General features: G+C 40.7%; 1 protein-coding gene across 3 annotated transcripts in view; it reads right to left on the reverse strand.

Annotated features, from left to right (window-relative positions):
- The window catches only part of IGF1R (insulin like growth factor 1 receptor), a 298,422-nt gene that overhangs the window by 85,354 nt on the left and 191,010 nt on the right, over nt 1-22,058 (reverse strand). For all 3 annotated transcript variants that reach the window (XM_077829229.1, XM_077829228.1, XM_077829227.1), the window contains exon 3: nt 2,002-2,314. In XM_077829229.1, the coding sequence (XP_077685355.1) occupies nt 2,002-2,314 (313 nt within the window). The remainder of the gene's footprint in view (nt 1-2,001; nt 2,315-22,058) is intronic.

The following is a 22,058-nucleotide window of genomic DNA, read 5'->3' on the forward strand; positions in this document are numbered from 1 at the left end:
AAGGCCATTGACAGCACACTGGTAAACATGGATTTGTTATTCGTTAACTAAAGGGTAACTGAACCCACTTTCTTCTTCAGCTTGGAGAAACATGTGCACTGATGTAATGGAAGAAAGGAGCTTTCATTTCTTAGTCATGAGCTCCTATTTCAAATGCTACAGAATAATGTGCTTAAGAGCTGAAGACATGCAAGAGGCATTCAACTAAGGGTACAAAGAATGCTAGAAACACCTCATTTGCAACTGTTGGTTAATACCAGCTCTGGGAAACTGGGGGACAAAACATTCACTGGCCTTGAGTTATGCCTTTCCGCCTTTGCAGCTGAACACAAAACTATGATAAGATAAGCTGTGTCTATACTGTTTTATGAGAGTGTTTTTAAACAGCCACTACTAGAAGCTCAGGCCAGACAACAGGAAAACAGTTTCTCAGGTAAACATCTGGCTTCAAGCTAGCAAAGAGTAATACTGTTTGCATCTAAATGGGAACTGGAAATTTTCCTAGGAAGATGTTTGTTTGGACGATACTCTCTCGTTCTCTAGCTTTATAAAGCAAATAGTGGAGATTTCAACCCCTTGAACAAAACTAACCTGCACAAATAAAGGTAAAACTATGATACAGACCATTTATATGGAGACATTTTTCAATGCAGTACTAAGAATTCCTCTATATTAGCAATTGCTAGGAAATAACTGTTCTTAGTGCCATTGGGTGGGCAACTAAGATTGTTGCCTTGTCCACTGGCAAAGTGAGCAAACCAACAACATATCTATCACTCCAAGTTCTTTAAATTCCAGGAATATGACTAACAAAAATCAGAGTAATATTCCTGTAAAAAAAAAAGTTCCCCACAACAGTCAGTCAAAAATACCAAATTTCACAGCCATGAAAAACATGTCAAGGACTGTGAAATCAGACCTCCCCTATGAAATCGAGCTCTTGGAGGGGAGGAGACAGGGTAGGGCTGGGTGCGCCCCAGCTAGGGTGTCTACCGTGCACTGAGATCCAGCTGCTAGTCCTGGCCATGCTGGAGAGGGACAGGATTTCCTCTTCCCCTGCATGGTCACTCTTGGGGCGAGCTCACAGGTTCCCGGAGGTGGGGATGTGTCTCATCTCTCCCATGCTGCTGGGAGTGCCCCAGCCAGGGGCTCCTAGCTGCTCATCCCGCCTGGGCTGGGGAGGGACAGGACCTTCCTCCTCCCCTGCACAGCTGCTTTGGGAAGAGGGGGCGGGGGCAATCAGATCCACCTTTGGCTATCTCCCCCAGCTGCAGGAAGCTCAGCTCTGGAGGCAGCAGAGAAATGAGTGTGGCAATGCTGCAACCCGCAATAACAGCTTTGCAACCCCAATGATCCCCTTTTGGGTTGGGACCCCCACGGTTACATCATCATGAAACTGCAAATGTAAACATCTGAAAATGTGAAACTGACTAATTTAAAATTCTGGGGCGATGAAATTGACCAAAATGGACCTTGAATTTGGTAGGGCCCTAGTCATAAAATAGCATGGCAGCTACTGTATTAGTTCTCTGAACTGAGGTAGTGTTGGCATTTTCCAGGAAAAACACTGTGAACCAGAAAACACAGAGACCTAAAGGCTGCAATGAACGTGACTGTACATAAGAGACGTGCACAGAAGAGTCAGAATGTCAGTGAACAACCAGTTAACATGAGAAACAAAACTACTTTTACAATCTGCTCTGTGTGGCAATGCTCTCCAAGAGCAGAATCTCCTTTCCGTTGATTAATGGCATCTCTTCAACATCTCCATCCCACCCACCTTATTGCCATTTTCACTGGGCTATTGTCTAGTTTAAACGCCTCATCCTAATGGTGTTGACCACACTCTATCTCCACTGATCCCAGCGGGAGACCAAGATTCTCAGCACCACCTGGGATCAGGCCCGTAGACAGTTAATGCCATGGAACTGGGGGATTATCTTTCTAAAACCACACAGGGAATTATATGAATAATAATGCAAGCTTGCATATTCCCTTTACCTTTGGCTCCCGTTGCGTATGAATCCAGAAGGACATTCTGCCATGCACTCGTCATTGTGGATCACAAACTTCTCATAGTCACTTATCTCTGTAGCAGGGACTTTGGAACAGAAGTCTCTAGTTACGCAGCGCCAGCCTTCAAACTTGTAGGTGTTTGGTGGGCAGGTGGGCACGCAGATTCCTTCGTAGTAATAATTGCGGCAGGCCACACAAGCCGTGTTGTTGTCGGGCGCAGTGCAGCTCCCCAAGCACTCGGGATGGCAACATTCATTTTGGTCTGTGCAAGCCCGTTTGCCACAAGCGCTGGGGCACACTGCAAAGAAAGAGTAAGGGAAGATTGAACAACTGGCCTTTTAAAAATATAGAGAGATTAAAAGCAGCAATGTAAACACTCTGTGAGCTCATATCCCCTTGGGTCTAGAGCAACCCTTGACAACTTTGACACTTGGGAGGCTGGCAAAGTAAATTTCATTTTCTCAGAGTTTTCAAGTCGCCTGGAGATATCTTTCTCCCAGATTTACATTAAAATATGAGCCAGTGAAGTAATGAGGAAAACTGTTGAAAGCAATGTCAACATAAGGATAACAGAAACAACTGAGGACTGGAACCCATTTGATAGCCCTGGTATTATAGTTACATTTTTGAGTGCTGACTTATTGTTTTTGAGAGGGTTTTTTGTCTTTCCAATTTGTATTTCAAACTGGTCTTTTATTGGCAACAAAAAAGCTCCCTTTAAACAACTTAATTACATTCGTACAATAATGCACTGCGATACTGCAGCACTCATGGCTAGGTTGACCCCACTGTAGCATCCCAATGTTGCTTATGTATGCAGAATTGGATTTAATAAAGTACAGATGCTACACATCATATATGGTGGACTCAGACTTCTTATTTTTCCCCTGAAGAGAGTACACTTCCACCCTATCTACAAATATCGGACTAGTAGAACATAAATTCGCGAAAAGCATATTTATTTAAAAACTCATTAATCTGCAGGTGTGGGCACTGGGTTTGGAAAAAATGAACGAAGAGCAGGATCTTCAAGAGACAGCCTTACTATTGTTACATCAAAAGAAGCAGCAGCATTTATATTTATGTAACAACAACACTTTGATTACAGTGTTTTATGGCCTTTAAGCCAGGCTAGCTACATGCCAGGGGCTCTGTAAACAAACACAAGATAGGAAATCTGGTTTTCATTAGGTAACTGTTTTCCACTTGCTAACTTAGCTAAAAAACAGTATCAGGAACAGCAGCATAAAACAAAAGTTTCAGTAGTAGGACTGCAGTGGAACCCAAGCAAATCAAGACAAGAAACTTTAACCAAACTACATGACTAGAAAGAGTACAACCAGACACGCAGAGAACACTGTCCGTGAACAAGGATGCAGCATCCACCCAACAACAGATACGGAGAAATTCCCAAGATGATGTACCAGATTCTACCCCATCCTGTATATTTCTCTTTTCCCCTCCCTCAAATCTGCTGCACATTCTGCTCGGCTGTAAATTAAACTACAGTTTATTTAGGAAGAGAAAACTACATTCAACCCGCGCAGGATAGTTCAGAATTTATTTTTTCCTAGAGCTTTGCACACAACATGATCTGTGAAACTTTATCGGCAAATTTTCAACTTACAAATAAAGATGTTTTACCATACTGAAAAATGTCTGAACCCAAGAGGTGATCTCACTCTTCGATTGTATGTACTTTGGGATAAGAGGCCGCGTTTTCCAACGTGTTTGTACAGAACCCACCACAACAGAGCCCAATCACAACTGGAGCCACTGGGCACAACTATAATATAAATAACAAACAACAATACAAAATAAAAATTTGTTGCACAACCCCTCACTTATTTCTTCAAGATTTAGACACTGTATGCCAAGCCTTGGCTATGACGGAATACGTACTGTCAGCTTTAATGTATGGTTCTACTCTGAAAAGTTTATCTGTAATAGTGGCATTGTGGGATCCCATGTTTATACTCTCAATGGTTTCTGCATGAAATATGCTCGAGTTTACAGATTTTTTTTCCCCCCCCAATTGCCAGACCTAAACATTTAGCCTGGGATCCAAGGGCCAAGCTGGGTTCTTTCTAGTTCACGAATTAGCAGCAGGAATACTGATTCTTCAGGGAAAATTCTATCCTCACTTATTACCAGTGCAACCTCGGGGCCTGTCTACACTAGCACTCTACAGCGCTGCAACTTTCTTGCTCAGGGGTGTGAAAAAACACCTCCCCTGAGTGCAGCAAGTTTCAGCCCTGTAAAGCGCCCGCACAGACAAGGCACCATCACTGGGAGCGGCCCCCTCCCCACGCCCTGGAGGTGGGGTTTTTTTAAGAGCGCCGGGAGAGCTCTCTCCCAGCGCTCTGGTGCAACCACACAAGCCACGTTAAAGCACTGCCAGTGTAGACTAGCCCCCTCGTCTTCAAGTCATGCCCTCTGTAATACCCATTGCTTTCCATGGGTTTCCAAAGGAGAAATGAATGGGAACTTAGTAAACTTGCCGGCGACGCTCAGCATCAGACAGAGCTCTCACCTGCACAACGGCTCTGCAGTGCTAACAGGAATAAAACACAGTAAGAATGTATTTTAGTCGCTACGCAGGCAGGCAGGACTCAAGACATACAGAGAGAGGTGTCATTTTTACAGTCACTTTTCAAAGTTTAAAAAAAAAGACTTCAGTACAAACATCACTGGTATTTATAAGGAAAATGCTGATGGGGTCTTCACTGCAGGGGAGCTTGTGGACACCACCACCATTAGCATAAGAAAGCTGACTATGAATGTCTCAATGGAAGGTTTCAGAGTAACAGCCGTGTTAGTCTGTATTCGCAAAAAGAAAAGGAGTACTCGTGGTACCTTAGAGACTAACCAGTTTATTTGAGCATAAGCTTTCGTGAGCTACAGCTCACTTCATTGGAAGGTACTCCTTAAGATGGTATTTCAATTCTGCCTAAATTACACTGTAAAAGGGAACTTCGATTCTGTATATGCAATATTTCTGACTCCAGACCAAAATGTATCCCACAATAGATTCCTCTTAAAAGAAAGGACAGCGATGAAGAGACCATTATTGATAAATGATGCAAAACCTTTTAATACACCTAAATATGTATTTTCTGCAGGAAAGACCAATAAAATAATTGCCTTACACTAAAAGGTAAAAACAAGAAATAAAAAAAATTACTACCTGTGTACACTGACTGTAGATGAATGATATATAGCAGAACCTCAGGGTTACGAACCCCTTGGGAATGGAGGTTGTTCAGAACTCTGAAATGTTCGTAACTCTGAACAAAATGTTATGGTTGTTCTTTCAAAAGTTTACAACTGAACAGTGACTTAACACAGCTTTGAAACTTTACTATGTAGAAGAAACATGCTACTTTTTTTTTTTTTTTTTTTTTTTTTAGTAGTTTATGTTTAACACAGCGCTGTACTGTATTTGCTTCCCCCCACCCAATTGCTGCTGCCTGATTGCGTACTTTTAGTTCCAAAGGAGGTGTGTGGTTGACTGGTCAGTTCATAACTCTGAGGTACTACTGTAACTTGAACAAGGATAAAAGCCTGTGGTTTCTGGAGTGGTGTAAAGGCAACACCGATGCCAGCCTTGTTTGAGACTGCTGTATACTGTGCCTCATTTTAATGTATAAAAATATTAAGAATATTCAGGATTATTGAGGGAGTTCTTGAAAAACCCCAGGCCATATGGCTCATCAGCAGATGGAATGCTGTTCAGCGTGGGTGCCAAAACTTAGATTTAGTGTGTTAACTTGATTTCCAGTTCACAATCCTGCTAAGAAAAAACGCCTCCATGACCAAAGTTCATGATTAGATTTATCAAAGCAGAGCCACGTGATTTTTGTTCTTAATTGGACGGAGACATTTACCAAAAACAAAGGCTGTTGCATAAACAGTGCAGATAAATATAGTATAAAGAGGTCTAAATTATTTCACTCCAGGGGAAGGACCTTTTCATTTCCTCAATTCTTCTGTCATTCATGGATAAACTGGCATATGAACAGGATTCCCCCCACATCTCATAGCTGATCCACCGAACCTTATCAATGAAGGCGATAGTTGAATCATGCAAAACCACACAAATGTACAAGACAAAGATGTAAATAGTAACACGGGTATACAAAGCTATGTTATACTATTTTTTATTCTGACAGTGTTTGTTAAAAAGTTGGTTTTGTTTAAAAAGCAAGTTTTTCAAACTTAACATGACTGGGAAGAAAAATATAGTAAAATGTTAACTAAAATTACAAGTTTTTCAAGACCAATTTGTCAGATGGCCAGAAAGCTACGATGCCATAACCAAGAGGGCAACTTTGGCTAAAAGCCCATCCTAATTCAGTGGTGAAAAGAATGCAGCAATTAGAAACAAAAAAATACAACTGGGGGAAAAGAAGGAAAGGGATAGCATTCAATATTAATTGATGAGAGAACCTAAAGACATCAGGGAAAAATCCATGGCTGGCAGGATGAAGGACAATAAAAAAAGAGGGTTTGTTGTTTGTTTGTTTTTTTAAAGTATATTGGGAACAAAAGCTGTAGCAATGTAGGGTGACCAGATGTCCCGATTTTATAGGGACAGTCCTGATATTTGGGGCTTTTTCTTATATAGGTCCTATTACCCCCCACCCCATCCCGATTTTTCACCCTTGCTATCTGGTCACCCTATAGCAGTGTTTCCCAAACTTGGGACGCCGCTTGTTCAATCCCTCGGCCCACACTGCTTCCCGCAGCCCCCATTGGCTGGGCACAGCGAACCGCGGCCAGTGGGAGCCGCGATCAGCCGAACCTGTGGACACGGCAGGTAAACAAACCGGCCTGGCCCGCCAGGGGCTTATGCTGACTGGCCGCGTGCCAAAAATTGCTGATCCCTGGTATAGTCCCAGTAGCTGGAGATGGCAAAATTATTGTTAATGATACATAAAAGGAAGAGATGTTCCATAAATATTTGTGTTTTGTATTTGGAAAAAAGGAGGAGGAAATACTTGGATCACATGAGGATGAAGTGCTTTCCAGTCCATTAGTAACTAAGGAGAACATAAACAACATCTGCTAAATATAAGCACTGTTAAATCAGCAGTCCCGGACACTTGCACACAAGATTACTAAAAGAGTTGGCTAAGGAGAATTCTGGCCAGCTGATATTAATTTATAATAAATATTGGAATACCAGGGAAATTAAAGATGATGGGAAAAGGGCTAATGTTGTGCCAATATTTAAAAAGACCACCAGGAGGCTGGTTGAAATAAATAGCCTGAAATCAACAATGGGCAAAACAGTGGAAAAGCTGATCCAGGATTCAATTGATAAGGAATTAAAGAACACAAGTATAATGTCAGTCAAAATGATTTTATGGAAAACAGGCCTTGGCGAACAAACCTGTTTTAATTCTTTGATGAGATTACAAGTTTAGTTGATAAATGTAACTGTGTATATGTCATATACTCATAAAAATTTAGGGGTCACAGTAGACAAACAAATGAACATGAGCTCCTAGTGTGGTGCTGTGGCAAAACAAACTAGTGGGATCCTTGAATGTAGAAACAAGGGTAGTGAGGAAAAGTAAGGAGGTGATTTTACCTCTGTATACAGCACTGGAGAGATCAATACTGTTTACAGTTCTGGTGTCCATATTTTAAAAGGGGATGTGGAAAAATTCAAGAGGATACAGAACAGAGTCACAAAAATTATCTGAGGTCTGGAGAAAATGACTCAATGAGAGAGAGAGAGCTCAATCTCTGCTGAGCTTATCCAGAAGACGATGGCGAGATTATTTGATTAGAGTGAATAAATGCCTTCATGGGAAGGAAAGTACTGGGCACTAAACAGCTCTTTAATCTAGCAGAGAAAGGCATAACATGAACCACTGGGCTGGAAGTGAGAGCCAGACAATATCACATTAGGAATAAGGCACTAATTTTAACACTGATTAACTACTGGAACAAACTACCAAGGGAAGTGGTGGATTCACTGTCTCTTGATGTCTTCAGATCAAAACTGGATGACTTTCTGGAAGACATGCTGGAACCAAATACAAGTTACTAGGCTCAATGCAGTGGTAACTGGGTGAAATTTAATCGTCTGTGATATGCAGGAGATCAGACTAGATGTTCTAATGTTCCCTTCAGGCCTCTGTGAAGTACTTGAGTGATGCATTAATTTATTGTCAGCCACTTAATTGGAGTCCCTAGTGTCCAACCTCCTGTAATAGGTTTTGTTTTAAATCATGACACCTGTTAACAGTCAGCCACCCTCTTCCTCCTCCTCAACTCTGAAAAGAATTCTGCAACCAATATACCTGCTGTGTGAACTGCTAAGCTGCCAGCACACTTCCCAAAATTGGAAAGCTTTGGAAGAGAAAGCCAATCTACTCCCAAAAAATGTCATTCAATACAGAACTTTGGTATAGAACAAAACAGAAAGAATCACAGTAAATGTTTACTTCTCCTAGCCTTTCCCTTTCACTCAAAGAAATTTGAGAGAAAAGGCATTTCCAAGTTAACAAAATACATGAGTTTTTCTAAAATACTGTCTCAACAGTCTAATCACTATGCATACAACATGGAATTGACACCACTCAATTTAAAGTTACTTGTTCTGTGAACAACTTCTGTTTACACCTATTGGGGAATTACTTTACAGAAAGCCAAGAGAAGTTATAAAACATTCTGATTTGAGGATTCACCACTCCCAACCAAACCTCCCCCCAAAAAACAAATGAAAAAAAACAGACAGATGCAAGGCTGGAAAAATCCTCAAGACACACAGCTTAGCACACTACTCTTATTTTTAAAAAAAAAAAAAAAATTAATGCAGCTCCTTTTTGGATTGTTTAGCTTTTTAAAAGTAGCAGTAAGTTCTCTGACATCCAATATCTCAAGCTTTTTGAAGTGTACACTAAGCTAAAGCTCTCAGAGATCACTTTCTGAGAGTTCTGACATCATGGCTGTTTTACAGTTTGGACAGACTAAGTGTTCTTATCATTTCCAAGACGCCATGACTTCAGCACTGCTGAAATAGAGCAATCGGGTGAATAAACAGCCAGTCACAGGGAGTGAAAATGCAGCAAGTGGAGGAAGACTGCTTGGCAAATGCAGGCCCTAGCCTCTGCCAAGGCTGGCGTCATGCCAGCTGCACGCAGGACAGCAGAAGGTTGCCAAGTGTAGGATAAGTATTTTTTTAAAGATTCTTTCTCTCCTTGTAAAATGATATTCAATCCTTCCTTTCTTTTCTCTCTCTCTTTTTTTTTTTTTTTAAATCCATCCAAGTAAGAACAAGAACGTAGTTTTGAACAGGGACTGAGGAGGAAAGAACATTTTATCCCAGGCAACCGTTGTAAAGATTAGCTGTCAAAATCTATCAGTCAAGACAGAAAGGCAGGTAGTTTTTGAATGTTAATTTCTATAAATGACAGGGTTTTAAAAAAAAAACACCCCAGCATTAACTTTAGAGAGCGTTTCAAAGAAAAACTGGCTTTTAAATGTAGCAAAGAGAGCACTCGGGAGACATTCGTGCCTTTTACCTGGTGTGGTGATAGCTAACCAGAGATGACAGGGACGTTACCCAGATAACCCACTTCCAGCGATTCACAACCAGGGCCAAAATTCAAATCTAGCATGTAAATAAGTCGATATACACGCAATAACGTGTTCCAGCACAAAACCACAGGTACAGCATCTCCAGAAGAGGGAACATTTTTGCTTTAAATAGCTATGCAAGAGCATGATCTGGTTACAGCAACACACTTTTTGCCTTGTTAATTTTTTTTCCCTTCACCAAAGTAACTAAACCAGACACTTGTCTCAGGGAAAATCCACAGACAGGGAAGTGTCACAACACCAGGCATCCATATGCTGAACAGCTTCCTTTCCTTTCTGGTAAGTAAGGCACAATTCAACACTGTCTGAAATTACCTGCCAAGGTCTATTTAAAGGTTTCTCTCAAAACCATGCTGTTGCTATGAATTATGAGTGATTACCTCCTCCCTCTTCAAATCCCCAGTTTGCATACAACCGTCTCCACTTGCAAAATATTTGGAACGGTCCATACAAACTCTAGGCCAAGTAGTAAGATGAGGGCATTCAGTCTACAGCCTGTGAGTTATATTTGACTCAACTTCATTCCACTGAGAACCATATGTTTCCGTGTTTATGTTCTAGTTGTTACCAGCCTGATTTTATCCTACAAACCTTTTTAAGGATTTTCAGACTATTCTGAAGTTGTCCCAGGCAGCACCTTCCTCCTCCTGCACCAGTTCCATTTCAGTACAATTATATCCAGTCGCCTTCTGTGCAAGGTAGTTTTGTCAGAGTTATAATGTGCCCTATGACCTGAATAAAGCGTGTATATGCATGGAAACATCCAAAATCCCCACAAATTATCAACTTGTGAGCAGAAGCAGTCTGAAATAAGCATGCATTTACATTCCCTTTAAAAGCAATATTTTTTTAAAAATATCAAATATTCAACAACAGTAAGCATGCTGGAAAGTTGAACGCCCTTTATGACCAACAGCAAAACCATATTAAAAATTATTTGGATTGCCCCGTAGCCTAATGGAAGTGCTCAGATCTAATTACAGATTCCAGTTTCTCTTTCCCTATATAAAAGAAGTGGAAAAGGAACTGGATATAGGGTTTAAAAAAGTCTAGCATCACTCAACAGTAAGATTTTTTCTTTAGAAGAGCTCCCTTTGACTACAAGTACAATATGGCAGCCATGAATCGAGGCCAATGGTGTGGAGAGGACATGTGCATTACCTGGACTTCCATTCATTAGCATGAACATCTTGCCAGAACTGCTGCAAAGATACGTGCACCACCCTGCACCATGTCACCAAGGTCACTCATAGTTCTCCTAAATGATATTCTCTTCCCTTCCCCTCTCAGAGTAGCTTTTAGTAATAAGATAACTTCAAAGGGGTGTAGTCATCAGATAATCATGCCTTTGAGTAATCGGAGGCTGTTTGCTATGGCTCATAATCCCACAAAAGTACAAATGCCTCACAAAAACAATATCCTTCATCTTGGCCTAAAAATAAAGGACAGTGAGCTCTGGGGGAAAAAAAAAAAAGATTCTCTCAATTAAACATAGATTTCCACTAGCGGAATGACTGTGATGACTCTGTTAGCTTGCTTTTCTAGCAGACTCTCTAGTTCCTCACCACAAACCCACATCAAACCTGCTACATGGGAAAGACATCAGGCTTCCAAGCTACAGTAAGAAACGACACGTGCCTGTTAATCCCATTGGATTTTGTCTGAGTGACCAGAGTATTCAGGCACACTAGCTGGCATAATAAACCTACCAATCCCTTGGGAATCCCACAAGTGAGGCGTTCGGAGTTGTTACGAAGTTCCAGGAGCAGTATGGCAACTCAGCTCATATTTACAAATTGAAACGAACTGAAATCTAAGTGATGAAAATAGCTATTACACGACAGTCAGAAGAAACCCGTATGTAGCACAGTTGCTCAATTTCCCCCCAAATATGTTATATCCAGTGACCACCTTGGTACAAACAAGACTTAACAATGAAAACAGGCAGCATGAGTTGCACTCTCTTTCAAAATAGTTTATATTGCCCAATAAGTAGGGTGACCAGACAGCAAGTGTGAAAAATCAGGATGTGGGAGTAATAGGCTTCTATATAAGAAAAAGCCTCAAATATCGGGACTGTCCGTATAAAAACGGGACATCTGGTCACCCTACCAATAAGGCTCACAATGGCATGCATGAGAGAGAGAAAAAAAACTAGTCACTTCCCATGCCAGGACAAATAAGTACCCACACAAACTGAACCAAGGCACATATGCAAGCATATACTGGGTTTCCTCGCCAATTCTACTCTATCTACAATACAGGGAAACAAGTTATTTGGGAATGTTTTATGTTGACTGCTACACTGCTCTATACACATTTCCTCCACAAGGAAGAGTGAAATTTCCTACTGAAAAGGTGAGCCAGAACACTAACAAAGACATCAGCATGGATGAAAACAGGACTTTGTACAAAGAGAAATCAACACTTAACCTCAAGGGAAAGCTGCTCACAATTCGATTTAAAATCTACTAACACCCCTAAATAAACATCTGAAATTCCAGAAATGACTCAGGAACTGTGGACTCAGAATAGGTGGCTAACTCCCAGATACACCACAGACATGCCCAAACAGTGCAAGGGAAAAAAATGACTACAGCAAAACATCTCTAAACTGAACTAAATAAGCTGAAGGGTTCATGAGGAAAAAAGGATATCATTTATTGGGATCCAAGTTGCAAGCAATATATATTTGTGGGGTTCTACTTTTTTGAAGTAAAGAACTGTCTGACTTTCTTTCAAATGCTGCAGGTGGCAAGAGACACACTATTTCATGAATATATAGCAAGTGAACAGAATATAAATCAGTCACCAGCTGGCAAAATCCCAGCTGGAGAGAGGATACCACTCTCATTCCAGATTTATTTTAAAGGAGGAAGAGGGCTTTGATAACATTATCAAACTGACCTAAATTATGTAGTTCTTTTGATGCTAGAAAGAAAAAAAAAGAAATGTTATATTGTAGAGAAAAGGTCACCAACTCTGAGACATTCTCTACTGCTTTCATTTCAGAGCATTCACTACATGCATGAACAGGAGTAAGATACGCTAATGGACTTAATCTTTATGGAACTAAATGACATAAATGAAGTTTGATACAATTTAGAAAGTGACAGATTTCCTCTGGGGGAAAAACCAGGAATAATGCCAACTACTGTATAAGTGAGAGAACTTTCAATAAAACTATAAGTGTATATACACCATGAGGGTGTATATGTTACAAAGATTTTATTGTCATGCAGCTGAGAGAGCCACACTGATAACAGCACTCCTGTTCATTTGGTGGGTGACGAGGAATAAGGACAATAGAGAGTAGCAGAAAATAATAGTAGTCAAAGTTGTTTTAGGTCCCACCGACAGAGCAACTTTTTTTTTAAACCTGGCCACTCGTTTGACTAGTGGAACAGCGGGGTTAAAAGCTGGCTTGATATCTCAGAGTTACCAAATAAGTTGTCTTCAAAATGAGACGCAAGATGTGAAAGACCCAGAGAGAATATCAAGGGGAGAGAGAGAGAGAGTTTGTTTTCCTAAATTTAATTATAAATTGCTACTGGTTTGTAAGGAGAGAAGTACATTTTCAGCTATAAATCATCCAAGTGATGCAGATGTAACTGATATACAAACTGATGTGAGCTTTTACAACACTTAAGGAGAAAAGAATGTACCAAATAACATGGACATGTATAGAAAATATTTCCCCTTAATTGCACGAAATGGGAAGAACAGCAACCGTATCTTATGGGAAATAGAAGGCTGAATTCTTGATAATCATGAAGAATGACGTAAGAGTGGCCATACTGGGTCAGACCAATGGTCCATCTAGCCCACTATCCTGCTTTCTGACAGCAGTCAGTGACAAATGCTTTAGAGGGAATGAACAGAACCGAGTAATTACCAAATGATCTATCCCCTGTTGTCCAGTTCCAGCTTCTGGCAGACACAGAAAGATAGAGCTATTTCTTGAATGAGTTCGGGAATAATTTTCTGTTCTCAATCTTGCTTCCATTATAAATATAGACAAATAAGAAAATCACCCTGCGTTCACAAGACCTTCAAGCAATCTGAATACAACATGCTGATAGTTTCTTCATTCTTTTTTAATATAAATTCACTGGCATAGTTAACAGAAAGAAGAGGAGGGAGAAAACTGTTGAAATTCTATCATCAGAATGAGTATATTCTCACACACTAAATTGATGTGGATTGAACTGGTCCAGAAGGAGAAAGGACAAGGCTCAATTTCCTCCTCAGACTTAATGCCAATCTTCTAACTTTACGGTCCTTAACTGTGGCTGTTTGAGTTGTTTAAGCAGGGTCTGTTTCTCCATCCTACAAAACTAAAAAAAAAAACTGTCTGGAGTGGCTCAGTACCATGAGTGCCTGCCTGCCTGCCTGCAGGCAGATACCCCAAACTGGTGGTATGTTCTATAATTAGATTTCACCAACCCAGTATCAAATGTGAACTCCTGAATCACTATATCAGTTTTACCACACAGTTACAGACAGTCCGCTGAGACTCTCCAGTCTATCCTACCACCCAGGCAAGACAGACTTAGTAATAATTGTCACTTCCACCAAAAATCTCAAAATATTCAGGTTGCTTCCAGTCCCAGGAAAGCAGTCACTTACCCCAGATCAATTAGTCTTATATCAAAGACAACACCTATAGTCAGTTCCGTAATAAACTAGAACAAAGAACTAAAAGTTATTTGCAGGTTAAAGCAAGCAAACATATACACACCAATGAGTTGTCATCTAAATGCTAAGAGTGACAGAGTTGCAGTGATCTGTCAATTTGACATGTCTTTCAGGGCAAACCCAGGGTTGACTCTGGGGGATCTCCTGCTTCAATTTAGACTCTCTGGCCCTGTGAGAGTTCAAATAGATGAAAATTTTTCTTGTAAAAGATAAAACAGGTCACACTTAGTCTTCCAGTCCATGAGATGAGCTCCTTTGCACATAGCATTTCCAAGGCTTGATAGGGCCATTCACCAATTCTTTGCGTTGCAATGTTCTTTAACAGCCCCTTTAATCTAGGTATGCCTCCTCTGGGGAGTGGAGAAGGGGGGGTTAGAGGGGATGACAATTCCCGTTCCTGGGTTCACCAGTACAGAGCAAACATTTTCAAAGTTATAACGCAAAAATTACATATTTTCCTATAGCATGGAATACAGACATTGCAAGTGAGGTTAATGCATGCAGCAACTTACAAGACTTTCACAGAGTCTAAACACTAAATACATTTTGATAAGACTAATTCCTATTTTGAACATAACTAACAGGTGAGGTACTTTGGTTTCCAGCTACGAATTTATCAGTTCTTAGTTAACACCTATGGCCTTGGCCAGCGCTGGCACCTGATTTACCAGCATCACAACATCAAAAGAACAAGATGGCCGGAATGCCTATCATTTGGAGCAGGGAGCCTATTTGCACATCCTGAACAAAGCTTACATCCCTGATAAAAGACACTGGACTAAGAAAGCAAGTGTTTCAATTTGCATGCATCCTTGAGAGACTTCTCTGATAGATTCTCACCCACTCCGAATAACTCCCACTGAAAAGAGCATTAATGATTATAAAGATGTGTGTTTGTTCACATCTTTGATTTCTCTCCAGCATTCTCCGATATACATGCCCTTTAGGCCCCAGAGAAGGTAGTTTTGGCTAGGATTATTCAGTATATTATCATTTGCAGCCAATCCAGCTAATAAATGAAAGCAGCTCAAATTGTATTGTGAATTTTAATTTGCTTAGAGAATCAGGATTCTAGATTTAAGGCATTAGCTTGGATTCTGGTATCCGGTCTTGAATGTTTGCCACAAAAGATTTCTGATTCTGGTTCTGAGTGATGTGAAATCTGCAAGCAATACATACTTATCCCACTCCACCAGCACAAAATACTTCAAGGGAAAAATAAGAAGTCATTTGGGATCCCTCTCATCTCCAGCATTTCAAAAAGGTATTAGACTAGAGCTGGTAGAAAAATTTCTGCCAAAACTGTTTTGACGAAAAATTGGGTTATGGACAAAATTAAGTTTTTCACAAAAGAGGCAGCTTTCCAAGGAAAATTTCAATATTTCCTCAAAATACTGAAGTACTGTTATTCAAAATACTGTCTCACTGCCTCAAGGGAGTTGTAATGTGGGTGCCTTATGCACCTATTCTCCTTTTTTGGGATGGGAACTCCAGGTGGACTACATCTCCCATAATGCACCATGGTCAGGGATCCTATGGCATGCCTCTCTCCCTTCACCTGAAGGGGAGAAATTGATGTATCATGAGAGATTTAGCCTTGCTAGAGAGCCCAGTCCAAAGAGGAGAATGGGCATATAGAGCCCCTGAACTACAACTTCCATGAAGCACCGCGGTGTTATTATTTATGAAAATATTTCAGTTTATGATATTTCACCAAAATATAAACATTTCTCTGTGGATTCTTTTTCTTTGACAAAAAATGAAAAAAGTTGGTCAAAATTTTTCACAGTAAAAATCTTACTTTCCAACTAGCTCTAAATACCACCTCAAAACTGGAGCTGCCTTTGCTGGGCATGGGGGAGCACTTCATCTTTTTGCTGCTGACCCCGTCTATCACACTGAAGGAATTGTCTCTGCTGAAAGAGAGGTCAAAATCATGGAAGACTAGAAAAGCTAGGCAGCAGATGTGGTGGAAATACAAGATAGGCCTCAACTTGTCCCCTGATCTAACCACTAGATAACATTGCCTCATTCAGGGGCTATATTTAGACAGCTGCATCTGTAGAAATTTCTTCTCTATACAGGATAAAAGCACTGCAGATCTTCTGCACTGCTGATTACACAATTAAATATAATGAAGAAGGATGCCACCCTTTTCTATTGCCACCACCCAGAAGATGCAAGTGTAGATAATTTAGTCACACTTAACATATAATACACAAACTACATATGCACGCACACCCCCCCCCCCGTTAGGTATATATTGCATCTTACTACGTAGATCCACATACATATGCTTCTGAGGAAACGAAGAAGGGAAAAAACATTTCTACTGTGATTTTAAAATCATAGCATTGTTTTTGGCTTCCTAAATCCCTTCCTGTATTGAAGATTCACCACCAGATTAGGGAGAGCCAGACAGAATTTTTGATGGCAAACGAAGAACAGTTAAGCTGTATCTGACAGGAAATCTACTCTGCAGCACAGCTAATGCAGCAATGCTCAGTGGCTGCTGTGAGGCCAGCAAAGGCATCAGATGGTGTTTACAAAAGAAAAGAAAAAGGAATTTGTATTTTGAAAGTTGATACTTACATTAAAAAAAAAAAAGCCGTTTTCCTCTGTTTTCAAGCAAGAGCTTCATGCTTGTCATTTTCCCTCCAGTACCTTTTTTGTCAGATCGAGTCGCACTGACATAAACATATAAAAATAAAGTTCCTTATACCATCCATGGCAGATACTTACATGGATGGTCTCAAAAAAGAATATTCTTTTCACATACTAAAAAAATTATACAGAGTTATTTTAAATTCAGATCTGTTTGTATATTCCTTATAAGTTTATAAAACTCTCACTGTCCTTCCATGACTAACGAAAGTGGAATTGAGAGAGTATTCTATATTTATAACTCGTCTGGTTGCTCATGCTTATGGCCCTATTTCCACTCACTGTTACTGTACACAGAGCTATGTGAGGTATTGTGGGTTCCCAAACTTCACTGATTTCCTAACAAGGCAGGCCTGTGTCCCGGAGGAACAAACTGGGGGCTGTTTCGTCCAAGTGGAGTTCAAATTCAGAGGGAGAGGCCCTGAGTTTTGTGGGTTTGGCAGCTCCTCTTAAAACTGGTATTAGAGACCATTTCTGGGCAATTACATGCCTAACTGGTGTTGGACTATGTATCAATGCTACTGATACATCATCTACAGTACAGACACATTTACAACCCAACACTGTACAGCTGTTGCTACACACTTCACCTTTTCATATTTATTTTAGCAGAGCAGCTTCAATGCTTCATCAAGCAGATTTCTCAGTGAGTGAAATTTCACAAACACCAAAGCACTGGATACAACCAAAAGTGGCTTTAAAAGAGTATGAAAGATTCACAGGCCTTTCAAAACACAACACAGAACTTACATGGCCCTCATCACCGTAGCATCTGGGCTCCTCACAGTTTATGAATTTTTAACCCTCAACGTACCCCTGTAAAATATAGAAGTATTATCCTCATTTTACACATGAGAAACTAAGGCACAAGGTAGATTAAGTGACTTGCCCAAAGTCACACAGGAAGTCGTCTGTGGCTGAGCTGGGAACTAAATTCACATCTTGAGTCCCAGCACACTGTTCTATACATTAGACCAGTGGTGGAAAACCTTTTTTCATTTGTGGACCTCTAGAAAATTTAAAATGAAGGTTCAGACCCCCTTGGAAATCTTCTGTCTGTATATATAGCTGAATTCTGTTTGGTCAGTTTTCCGTCCAAGTCTTTTGCGAAACCCTTACACATAGTTCACGAACCACAGGGTGAGAACCACTGCATTAGACCATCTTTCCTAGTAGTTGAAAGCTAAGGGGATGGTGTAGTTATCAATATTGTAATAATCCCTTCCTCCTTTTATTACTCTCGAGGAAATTCTGTAATTCTGCACTTGCGCAGTGGCAATGTCCCCTGCAGAATAATTGATTCTGATGGGGAGGTGAAGGGAAGCTGCAATTACATCTTTGGCTCACCAGGAGCTGATGTGGCACTGGCAGAGGGGGCACCTTCTCACCAGCTGGAGAAGTCAGCAGTGGAGAGGGAGGGGACAGAGGCTGCCTTCCTCACAGCTCCCAATCCCCAGGACCAAGTGAGGAGGGACAGAATAGGGGGGTAGGGTGGATAGATCGGGGCACATGAGGCTGCTGGGGGTGGGGTCACACAGACTGGGGTTCAGAAGGGCTAGTGGGGGGGACAGACGGCAGTGGGGGAACAGGAGCTAGTGGGGTGATAACATTGAGCCATGGGTTGAACGGGAGTGGGGGTCCATGTTCCCTGTAAACTGCGTGGTTGGGCAGCCGCCCAGAGGAGATTCAAGTGCCATGCAGTTGATTGGCAGAGCACACTGCCCGGCTCCATGCAGTTGATTGGCAGAGCCGGGCACATTGCTCCTGCAGCTGCTCCTGGGACCCTCCTGCTGGCTGTGCGGGGGGGGAGGGGAGGGGAGAGTGCTGATATCATGGTGTCGCCCTCCCCCAGCCCCTGTACCCCAACTCCAAGAGCAGGGTAGAGGGGACAGAACTTGCAGCAGCTCTGAGGTCTGAACATGCCTTTGGGTGAATGAGTGCCTTAAAGAGACAGTGTATGGTCTCTCAGAGACTTCCCCAGCAGCTAACACACAATCTCTCTCTCTCTCACACACACACACACACAGGTTACTTCTTCACATATATTGCAATGCACATATATTCTCTGTAATTTTATTCTTTCAAAGTGTGTTATTTTAGTTTTTTGACTGGTCTATACATTTCATAATTTTCATTTCTCTCTTACACTTAAATTTAATTCTTTGAACACTGAGTTCTAAAATGCCTAACTGTCCTGGCTGGAGCAATTATCCCTATGGTAACTTTTTAAAATTATATATATATATATATATCATTTCTAGGTTTTTTGTTTCTACTGGTGGCGCACAGCCGCACATTACCTTGGTGCACATAACAAAATTTATTCCGCACATGGGTGGAAAAAATTAGAGGGAACATTGATGGGGGTGCAGGGACACATGCAGACAGAGGCAGATGTTCCTGACTGAACGGGAGAGAGTAAGGGTTAGCCAATCCCTCCTCCTTCCCCCACAGAAATCTGTTCCATACTTCTCCCACCCACACCCAACAACCCCCCAGGTTCACTCCCAGGCTCCCTCCCAGAAATTACTTCCCTCTCCCTCAACTCCTCCATTACCCAACTCCCCCAAGCCTTTGCACTGCTTCTGAGGGGTACGGGAAATACATTTCTTCATTGTAGTTTAAACAAATTATTAAAGTTCTATATCAATCAATATGCCTCGTAATGATTTGTCTAGAAACTTTTCCTGAATCTTTTTTGTTGTCTATATTGTTACAGACACACTTGCTGAGAGGTATTTTGAAATAAATTACCAAAATAATTGAAACTGAAGTGATTATGTTATTTTGACAAATAAAATATGCAGAATTTTAAAATATTATGTGCAGAATTTTTAGGCACAGAATTCCCCCAGGAGTGTTTTATGCTGGTGCATTTTAAGACGCCGGTATACAAAGGGATTCCACTACTGCCTCCTCATAACTCCTTAAAATGGTCTAATCTTACAGGAGGATCCTACTATGGACACCATAATGAGATGAAAATATCATCACTTACACCAAGGACTAGCATTCCCATTCTGCTGCAGTAAGTAACAAAACTAGAATAACTATTTTTACCAGGTTTCCAAGGCCAATAGAAAGTCACCCTGAAACAGCGTGACAACTAGGTTGTGCTGTCATATTGGAATGAAATGGCAGTTCAGTGGAGAACATCACTGCAACACAAAATGGAAAACAAGGAGAGGAAGCTTGGCAAACATTTTTCTTTTTCTAAACCAGAGTCTGGCATTCTAGCCTGGGCATGAGGACTAAGGCAATTTCCACAAAAAGTCTACAATGTAAAGCAGTCCGTTTGCACTCCAGTTCAAACTATTTTATTTAGGAGTCAACAAGTTTAACATATCATGAGAATTGTAAGTTTTGGATGCTTAGGACAGAATCTAAATGCCCCTACCCAGTAACAGAAATTATGATCAGCAAAGTAACAAAGACGTTAAAACAAGAAATGCATTGTCTACACAAATCATGGACTAAGTTTCCATTTAGTAAACATAAAATCTTCCTTCAGATGCCTTATCCCGAAGTCACAAAACATATATACTGAATGTTTTAGAACTCCTTTCTAAAAAGGAAAAAATAAAATAAAAAGATGTAGAGCAACATAGGTGGATTTGGATACTAAGCCGAAGCAGCTGCTACCTTCAAAGTTCAACAGAGCATCCTAAAGCATTGCCTTTAAAACACAAGCTGTTAGAAGAGGTGTTGCTGTGAATTGGCATAAACCATCCCACTTGGTTTGTTTGTGTTTTACATGTACTCAGAACAAGTACTAGCAAGCGACAGAAAACCAGAACATGTTTTGCAAACAATTATAACATCCTGAAACAAAAGGCAAGGACTGAAGTCATCATTTGTTAATTGCCACCATGGTCATACTTGTTCTATACTGCTTGTAAATTCAATTCTCATCATGAAGATGCAAAATGGAAACACCCAGCTCATCTTCCCTTTCATCCTAGGATCAGGGTCATTGCTCCAAGTATACAGTCATACAGCAGATTTTCTATGTACACAGAAGCAGGATGTTTTACCATTTTTTTCCAGTGTGAGGTGTATGTGTTTTGTTTTTATTTTATTTTATTTTTTTAAATTGTGTTTTACTTAACAACAAAGCTGCCAAGGTAACAAGCATCTCTCATGCGTCACGTGCTCGTAAGAAAAATTAGTCCTTTCCACCATTTACACAATAAAGTTACTGGCTTAATTCTGCTTTCCATCGTTTTGCACATGTCTGTATACAAGACAAACTTTTTAAAAGCTATTAAAGAAGTCACCTCCCATTCAGCAAGAAGAAAACCTAAAATTATCCCAGGGGGCTCGAGTGCTATTCACTTTGAGAGAACGAATAAAACATATTTGGAAGTATTTTCCCTTCTATCCAAATAAGGGAGGAAGGAAATGTTAAAAAGTCTCTTTGATGAGTTGAGCATAGCAAGGTGTAGCATATCTTTTTAAAATTGTAATAGACTCCGGGGGGGGGTGGGAGGGGGGAGGGAGACGACAGGGACTCACGCACACTGTATAATATTTTTGAACTGTGCTGTAAAACTCCAAGCTTTGGGACTCTTTTCCAGACAAGCTTTCCAATTTGACCTACATACTTCCAGGTTTTTGGTTTTTTTAAAGTAACATTTTGGTGAACATGTTTCACGTTTAGCAGAGGTAAGGGGTATCGAGAATGAGGGAAGAGGTGATATCCACCTTTCATCTAAACTACACAGAAAGATATCACCAAATTATGTAACCAGTAGTTACAATTAGCACAGGCTGCATGCAGGGTTTGTACATGGCTTTGTTTGCCCTAGAAATTACTAACTTACAGGTTTCAGAGTAACAGCCGTGTTAGTCTGTATTCGCAAAAAGAAAAGGAGTACTTGTGGCACCTTAGAGACTAACCAATTTATTTGAGCATAAGCTTTCGTGAGCTACAGCTCACTTCACCTACAAACACCTGCACACCTGAAACATTGCCAAGAAATGCAAATCTCAGGCATTATCGTTTTAGTTCCCAACCATATTGCAGTAAACATTGTGACAATTCAAATCCCTCCCAATCTTGATTC

Source organism: Eretmochelys imbricata, chromosome 10 (genome assembly GCF_965152235.1).
Source record: "Eretmochelys imbricata isolate rEreImb1 chromosome 10, rEreImb1.hap1, whole genome shotgun sequence".
NCBI lineage: Eukaryota > Metazoa > Chordata > Testudines > Cheloniidae > Eretmochelys > Eretmochelys imbricata.